Source organism: Limulus polyphemus, unplaced genomic scaffold, assembly GCF_000517525.1.
Source record: "Limulus polyphemus unplaced genomic scaffold, Limulus_polyphemus-2.1.2 Scaffold5985, whole genome shotgun sequence".
Taxonomy (NCBI): domain Eukaryota; kingdom Metazoa; phylum Arthropoda; class Merostomata; order Xiphosura; family Limulidae; genus Limulus; species Limulus polyphemus.
In genome coordinates, this window is record NW_013671595.1 from 48,750 (window position 1) to 58,102 (window position 9,353).

The following is a 9,353-nucleotide window of genomic DNA, read 5'->3' on the forward strand; positions in this document are numbered from 1 at the left end:
TCATACATCTTTGTTGGCAGTAACACAAGTATTTTAAACATTACAAACTCACTTTACAGAATCTGTATGCAGTGTAGTAAACCAAGGATCTTTATAAATGTCATTGATGTATATATGTAATTATATATAAATTTTGTTTTAATATAAAGCAAAGTGCATTTCTTCCATTTTAGAAATTAGCAGGACGTAAAGAGTCTATTTTTGTGATTCCTCAGGCCTGCATACATGCATGTAGATACTTTCAAATGTACTACCAACCCTTCAGACTTCTGAAAGATTTGGAGTCTGTGTCCCAAAGATTTTGTACATTCTCCTGTTGTGCATACAAATAATTTAAAGCTCTTAGTCATCTTGTTGAATAGTGTAGAGTCATATTTTATTTTTTAAAAACATAAAAGCACTGGCTTGTTTGTTTTAAATATGTTAAAATTTTATGGAAAAAGTATGTTATCTATACTGAATGCTCATGTACTGATATTTTGTTTTTTTTCTGTGTGTTGTGTTTACTTAATTGGTTATTCAGTTTACAAAACATAACATGGCCACTATCATTTTTGTGCAACAAGCTTCATTACAATTATCCTAGTGAAGTTTTTATAAGATGATTATGATGTTGTATTGAATGTATATTTTACAGCCTCTCAGTGATGAGCAACACTATGAAGATGACACTGGACACAACGTGGATTATGATCATGAAGCTTTCCTAGGGCAAGATGAAGCCAAAACCTTTGAAGATCTTCCCCCAGAAGAGAGTAAGCGGCGACTTGGAGAAATAGTTGATAAAATAGACAAAGATAATGTATGTGAATAGCAACTGTTCATGAAATCATTACACACCAGATTTATATATAAAACTCTTCTTCATTTAACTAGTATTCTAGATTAACAGGTACTCCTAGTATAAAAACTATAGAAAAACACTTTTTTTTATGATGTAATAAATTTAAGTTTAAAACTAAAATACACAAATTTTATTTTTCAATTGACTTTTTTTTTAAAAAACTTTTCAAGATTATTTAGAAAAAATCGGGTCCCAAAATAAATTATCTTATTATTAATTTTTCAAATCAAAACCTAATTAATATCAACATTAAAATAAAATTACTGTAATATATTACCCAAATTTTACAGACTATTGATCTTTCTTGTTCATTACAATCCCCCAAAAAATGAAAAAAAAAGCCTTTAAAAAAAGGATTTGATGAATTCAAGAAATTAAAATTACAGAAATAAAAATGTTTACTTACTGAGAAACTAAAGAATAAATGAAATTACTACTAGTATAATTATAACCTTTTCACTCACAAGACAGGAAATTTCTATGGTATTTTTAAGTGAACACGAACTAATATAGTGACACCGTATTTATTGAATTCCCAAAGAAAATTTGTTTATCATAAATGTCTAACAAACATATTGAAAGATCTCTGCTGTATTTTAGTTGTTTTTAAACACTTAATGAATAGGTCTTACTATATCTGTAAGCTTTAAGAAAACCACTGAGATCCTGAAATTTATGGGCAGTGTGTTATAAATGTCTAACAAACATATTAAAAGATCTGTTGAAACCTACCTACTTCCAAAACCATGAATATTTAAAGAACAATAGATTGGGTGGTTAATGTAAATGGAAGAAGGTTAACGAAACTTGTGATATTTTTGTTAGTTCAATCAAAGTAGTATAGAAAATATCTGTACCAATTGTTTCAAAAATAAAATAAAAATCCTAAATTGATGGAGGAATTAAACTTCTAATTATCAAAGAATGTGTATATTTGAGAACTTGAAGTTATCAGATAGAGAATGTTGGTAATAGGGACAGTGAATATTTCTTGACTCAAAAAGCATCAAACTCAAAAGGTTTTATGTATAAATTAACTGTAAAAAAAGTAACAAGGAATGATATAATTGAAGTAAATATTTTAATAATACTCGGTTTTTGTCTGTCCTGAAAATGTGCACACACCTTGCTATGTAAATGTGCACTTCATTTCAACAGATGTAAACAAACAGTGGATGTGATTATACTTTAGTAGACATTTTGTACAACAACGTATTAAAAGTTTATCAAAGTTTTTAAAAAGTTCTAACAGTAGGTTGTAGAATGACTTTATAAGGTACGTTAAAGTTTAGCCCTAACTAAATTAAAGCAAAAAATGTACACAAGTTACAATGTTAATTTATCTCTTTATTGAATACAGGCTGAACTTAATAAAGGCTTAACTAAAGTTAGGCCCAAGACAAGTGGACTTATCGATTTTGGTGTCTGAAATTAGAGTTCTTTTGTATTATTCTAGAAATCCTGTAAAGAAGTACTGTTGCAGTAAAGATACTAGTTTAACGACAAATGTTTTAAGGGTCACTGGTAGTTTAAAAATATTTAGGGAATTGATAAGATATTTCTTATGTTGAATTCCGAGGACAGTAAAACGAGGTCAGGTAGTTTTAAAAGGTCAAACATATCACAAGTTGAGGAAGTTTTATTTTTTTTAAACCCATATGACGTGGTACTTCTACATGGTTTTAAACTCGTACGATGTGGTACTTCTACATGGTTTTAAACTCATATGACGTGGTACTTCTACATGGTTTTAAACTCATATGACATGGTACTTCTATATGGTTTTAAACTCATATGACGTGGTACTTCTACATGGTTTTAAACTCATATGACGTGGGACTTCTACATGGATATTTATTACATAACTCTCCTGACGGTTGATGAATATTTAGGGTTGGCAGCAATGGATGTAGTGATCAGTTGATAAAAACCAGTTTATTTGAGATTATCCAAAAAAACCTTGACAGGTTTAGTAAATAGGTTTTAATTAGAGTTACAAAACATTCCTGATTTTAGCCCTATTTTTTCTGTGCCAATCAGAAATATTAAAATATCAAATTGTCCTAGTTTTAGTATGTGGAAGATGAGTTATAAGGGTAAGAAATGTAAAGTTATTGACCATGCTGTGTGGACAAATAAGATTTATATGTAGGTTGTATTATCAATAAAATTCATAAGTCCTCTTCCAGATTTATGAATAAGGAGTTAATTTATAGCCTTTTTCTAAGACATTATTCGGAGACCTGTGTGAAGAATATCAGCATGATGGAAAGAGTGCAGAGGTGTGCTACTGGAATGAATCGTGGTTTATGTTATTTGAACTATTATAAGAAGCTTGGAGTTTTCCACTTATTTACACTGGAGGGGGGGGTCATTCAGGCTTTAAAATTGTTAGGGATTTGGTTGTCTTCCTGTGGGTATTTTGAGTGGTGGAATGAAAATATTGATAATACAGACTTTAATATTGGAATGATAATTTTAAGCATCAAATGTGTTTAAACAAATTTCAGCTTGTGAAATGATTTACATAGTATGGTTTTGATTGTAGTTTTCTTTCGAAGTTTGATTGGATGAACGTGGTTATATATTTTTTTTTTCATTTGTTTTTCTTTAACATTTTTTCTTTCCAGGATGGGTTTGTCACTCAGAAAGAGCTCCAGGATTGGATTCAGCTCGTAAAGAAGCATTATATTCTAGATGATATTGATCAACAGTGGAAATCTCACAATCCTGACAAAAAAGAGGTCCTGAGATGGGAAGATTACAGGAAAGTCACCTACGGGTTTACAGATGGTATTACAGTTTTACGCTGGTTCCTGTATAAACTGAAATTTATATTGTCACAGAAAAACAAATTGTATATTCGAAACAAATGTGCTTTCTCATAAATACTTGGAATACACGAAGTAATTCAATTCAACGTAGGTCACTAGTGACTTGCCAAAGTAAAAGATATTTAGACCACACTTATGTGTACGTTTCTTTTATTAAATGTAACAGAACTCAAGTAGGACATCATTAGCAGAAATGTCCAGAATTACTGTACCATCAACAAACATGCATTGCCTTTTTTGGTGGAATGATAGCTGTAAACTACAGTTAGCACAAACAGTTGTTTTCCTTGTGGGTGTTTATGTACAGAGTAGGTAGATCTAGTACATTTGGCATGTGATATGCTGGCTTTAGAGGTAGGACACAGTGAAAATCTTTTGCATTTTGAAAGTAGGAGTAATGTTCAAGTTTTCATTGTGTTCATGACACTTTCTATGCTGCAAATCTTAACATATATATAAAACCTTGCCTGCTAGTAACTCATTTCCCTTCTTTCAGTATTACCATACAATAATGTGGTGTAGTTTACCAAGAAGGTTTAGTTGACGAGTTGGTCAAGTTTGATAAAAATCCATCTTCAATTTTAAACCAGCAATGTGGGTACATTAGTCATTTGTAACCCACTTTTAAACCAGCAGTGTGGGTACATTAGTCATTTGTAACCCACTTTTAAACCAGCAATGTGGGTATATTAGTCATTTGTGAACCACTTTTAAACCAGCAATGTGGGTACATTAGTCATTTGTGACCCACTTTTAAACCAACAGTGTGGGTACATTGGTCATTCGTGACCCACCTCATACATTTCAGGGTAAAAAAATGTTGATTATTTTACTGACATTTGTTGGTAAAAACAAATGTTCATAACAGTGTTTCATGTTTTTTTATGTGAGAATGAGGCTTGTCTAGTACTATTTACAATAAAATGTTTACAAGACTACCTACAGAAACATTTAGCTCTGCTATGATTGGTTAGTCCCAGAAGTTCTTCACATGAAATATTAACTTCTAGGTGGAACACGTAATAATGATTAATGAAATAACCAAACCTGAACAGACAACAACTTGTGTAGTAATAGCGCAAACAGAAAAGAATAATAATTTACCTAAATTATGATATACTTGAGTTACACTTAGTAAGTGAAGTGTGAACTTGTAATTTTCAGGAAGGCACTGCCTTCTATAAGTTAGACGTTAACTAAATAGATGACTATTATCTTATTGTGTTGTAAGATCTAGAGAACATGGATGAAAGTGACTCGGAAGGTTTATCTTACAAAGACATGATTGCAAGAGACAAGCGGCGTTGGAAAGCAGCAGATAGTGATGGCGATGATGCATTGAATGAAAAGGAATTTGCAGATTTCCTTCATCCTGAAGAAGCCAAACACATGCAGGACGTAATGATTCAAGAGACATTGGAAGATGTTGATAAGGATAAAGATGGGAAAGTTTCACTTGAAGAGTACATTGGTATTTAGGTTTACATAATTGTATTATATAACTGGGTAATTAACTTTATTAGTGGTTATTATTGATTACCCAGAGCATTAATTATATCGTTTAATCTTGTAGAATAATCGACTAATCAAAACTATGATTAATGTCACAAAAATAATCAACTTAACAAAACTAATCTTTCTCATTATTCCAACTATCTTAAGTCTCATGCAAAAATGATTGATTAATTGAATGTAATTGATTGATGATTAATCAATTATCAATTTCTGCTAATTGCCAAGCTCTAACACTAGAGATGTACCAGCAATAACAAAACTTCCAAATTACTTCATGGCCCAGTTGTTGTGGTATTCAGACCATGAATCTGGGAGTTCCTGTTTTATTTTACCACAAAAACTAAGTCCCATTATTCATTTAGGTAAGAGTAACACTATCAACACAGGGTTCTTGAAGTAATCACTGAGAGACAAAGGAATTCACTTGATACATGACAACATGGATAAGTGTTTACGAGATAAGACGGGGTCTGAGTAAATATGGACGTATACTTTGGGATAAGCATAAAAATTGTGAAACAAAATTATAAGTTTTAAATTGTGTCAAAATAATTCCTATTATCATTGTTCTCCAAATCTAACCAAGTTTCAATAACTCCCTTTGTATCTTAGTTTTCTATTTCAACTAGAGCCTTGAACTCATCCATTTTGTTCTCGATACAATCTACTATGTTATCTCTAAATCTGACAGACGTATCTTTAAAACTCTTAGTTAAATTGTTATGCTCTAAATGTTCTATCTCAGCCCTAACTATCTTATTAGTTTGTTCATTCACCATTTTAAAAGCTCTATCATCACTCTGCAAGTTAAGTTCAATTAATATCTGTAGAGCTTCCCAAACAAGTTCTATCTAGCCTGGTTAAGTGGAACCCATCTCTAGCATGTAATTCACTCTTCTCCTGAAAACTATCCCACAGATCCTGGTAATCTGTTTTTTAAGCCATGGTTACTGCTAAGTAACTCATTCCTGAGTCCAGTTTGTCTCTTTCTATCCATGAGTTTCTGAAGGAATTCCTTACACTGTAAACAGTTATTCTAATTTACATTTTCCAACTTCCATTTACTACAAAAAGTTATTTATAGCGGCAACATAATCTGAAATGTTCTTTACCAGACAAACAAGTTCTAGTCCTATTATTTCTACAAAAGTCTTTAACAGTGTAATTAGAGTCCCTAACAGACAAACCTCTTGATCTTCTCGTTTCTGAATGAAATCACTGCTTTTGCACATATTTGAATTTATAGATTCTGTGTTTTCCCAGGTGATATATATGGTGGAACAGGAGTGAATGAAGGCGAACCTGATTGGGTAAAGGATGAACGAGACCAGTTTATGAATTTTCGAGACAAAGATAAAGATGGTTTCATGGATAAAGAAGAAATTAAAGATTGGATACTACCTCCAGACTATGACCATAGCGAAACCGAGGCTCGTCATCTCATTTTAGAATCGGATTCAAACAAGGTATCTTGTTTCTACCCTGTTAACAATTTTCAAATATTCATGTTAAATCTCAAATATTAAATTAAATATTTTCTTAGTTAGGATAATTTTGTTATTGTCTAATAGATTTTTTCTTTTCTCTGCAAATTGAATGATATATTAAGGTTGAAGAGTATGTACAACAATACCGTAACGTTGTTAGTCTGGATCATGCAGTAAAGTTATTACGTTGGTTTAGTGTACTGTGAAAATATCACATTATAAAGGACGAAAAAAGTATTATTATATATGATAATAAATATAGATTCTAGATAATTTGACTCAGACAAATTACAGAATTTTTAAGCTGCCTCTGAAGCTTCTCTTTGGAAAATTGAACAAGAAAAATAATGTGTGAGATCATTAGTTTTCCATTTTCATACATGGCTCGGTTATTTTGAGCGAACCATCAGGTTTAAGTTAACATACAAGTAACACTAAAGTGTGTCAACAACTTCGAAACTATAGCAACTTCTCAATTAAGTAACTTATTAGATTGAAAAAAAACATTTCTAAAGCGCTCTGTACAAAAATATGTGTACAGCTGACAGAAGTCTATCGAAACATCATTCTTACATCTCGGGTTACTTGTGTAGATTTGTCCTCCAAGACCTTCTCCTCGAGTATCCCTGAACTAGCCAGTTGCTGCCCATTTCAACTTTGTTCATCATAAATACTCTACCTAACTTATCTATAAATGTATCTTCAAACTAGTCAGAACTATGTCGCAATCCTAAACATGTCGAAGACTAATCATGAACAAAAAAATCGGCTTAAGACTATTTGGGAAATAAAATACAAGTTAATCATTACTGTAATGTTTATGGTTCCATAAAGTGTGCTTTTAATGATGTATGATTGTTTAGGCCACACTTCCATTTTGTGATATGTCAGTTAGGGCTATATGTGAAATATTTTTCTTAATTTTTAACTTAATAAGAATATTAGCTTTGTATTTCTTTTAATAATAATAAAAAATCCTTGTTGGGTAGTGGGCTGTAATGATGCAATTAATCAAATGTGCATGAGGTCCGTCCATGGACCGACCTTGTATTGGGGAAGTAATGTTGACTAAGTTCCGAATTCCATTGTTTTCGTATTGTATTTGTAATATGCGTCCGATATGCATATCTACGGTGTTTTGCTGTACCCGTGTTGTATGTGGTATTTACTCTCGTCTACCACAAACTGTCACAAAATGAATAGTGTACAACTTTGACATCAAATTCATGGGTGGATGACACTCTATACAAGGTCATGGCCTTTAACCCTTCCTGTGCTCATGGGATTAAAAATCATGCTTCATCCATGGTGCTAATGATCTTGGATCTGTTTCTTGCTTCTGATACAGATGTTGCTAGTGGTTGCTTAACATGACTGTAATGATCGTATTTATCGTGGTTTCTGAGTACCAAACTGACCTTATGCTGTTTGCTTGTCCTCTATATGTTTTTAAAAGAGATCTTTGACACAGAGTGCTACAGGTATTCATTGTGAATGAGAGTTGTGAAAGTGTTCTTCTTAGCAAGTTTGGTATCGCTGTCTATATTGTGGGTTTCTTGGTCGAATAATTTTGTTACATTAATCGTTTTAGTCTCGGTGAGAGAACAGAAAATGATTCTTTTTTTTTGTCATCTTGGTAGACAACATATCATTCCAAATACATAAAAATTATAACTTTAATTTTTCTCTTCATCCATAGGGTACTTGATACTTTTATCAGCTTTAAAGTTTCATTGTATTTGTGTGCGATCTTTATGTAAAAAAAAAACTTGTTTTATTTTCTTCTACTACAGGACCAGAAGCTAACAAAAGATGAGATTCTGGAAAAATATGACCTCTTTGTTGGAAGCCAGGCCACTGATTTTGGAGAAGCTTTAATGAGACATGACGAGCTTTAATATAAAATCTCTTCTGAAACACGACTTCAAGACTTTCGTTATCTTGTGTACATTATTAAACTGTACTTTTTGAACAATGAAACTTTTAACATTTGTGCATTGTTTACTTCTTTCCATTTCCTCGTGTTGTTTAGTTTAATGAGAGAAACAAGCAAATTCTACATATCTTGCATTTTTTGTTATAGTTTTGTATCGTAGCTTTTATGTTTTGGTAATTTTAACAAACTCTCAGCTATTTAAGTAAATAATTAATTCTAGTTACTAGTTTCTCTAATATAATATAGTCTATTCTATTTACCTGTTAAGGCACTTCTGATAGAACACACAGGATCACACACAAAAGGTGCAATGAATTAAAAAAAAAACGAGTGCTTTTAAATAGATGACTGTACTTCAGATTTTGAATCTTTTTTTTATAGATTCATTACTTTAAAAGTATAATATTTGTCTTGAGACAGAATTGATTTTTTTTTATTCATTAATAAATAGTATTTTGAAAATACTGTTGTCATGAAAGAGAAGAACTTAAATTCATTGACAGACTATCCACCCTCCGGGTGGGGATAGCCTTTTGATATACCATTAACTGTTTACTTTATTAAACATCTAAACTGCCTTTTCTATTATCCATGACAGATTGTGGACCATGTCTGCTAGCTTCTGGTCCTTCAGCCCACTTGGGAAGGTCTTTGACCTTCATGACAAACTAAATATCACCTAAATCTACCACCTATTACTTTAGAGTTAATATAAATGCCTATGCTAAGAAAATAGA

At 31.7% G+C, this 9,353-nt stretch overlaps 1 protein-coding gene across 2 annotated transcripts in view; it reads left to right on the top strand.

Annotated features, from left to right (window-relative positions):
- LOC106473221 (calumenin-like) overlaps nt 1–8,675 on the top strand; it is a 13,414-nt gene extending 4,739 nt beyond the window's left edge. For both annotated transcript variants that reach the window (XM_022401702.1, XM_013933904.2), the window contains 5 exons: nt 638–802; nt 3,475–3,637; nt 4,910–5,149; nt 6,457–6,659; nt 8,474–8,675. In XM_022401702.1, the coding sequence (XP_022257410.1) occupies nt 638–802; nt 3,475–3,637; nt 4,910–5,149; nt 6,457–6,659; nt 8,474–8,578 (876 nt within the window). In that variant the 3' untranslated portion in view covers nt 8,579–8,675. The remainder of the gene's footprint in view (nt 1–637; nt 803–3,474; nt 3,638–4,909; nt 5,150–6,456; nt 6,660–8,473) is intronic.
- The last annotated feature ends 678 nt before the right edge of the window (nt 8,676–9,353 follow it).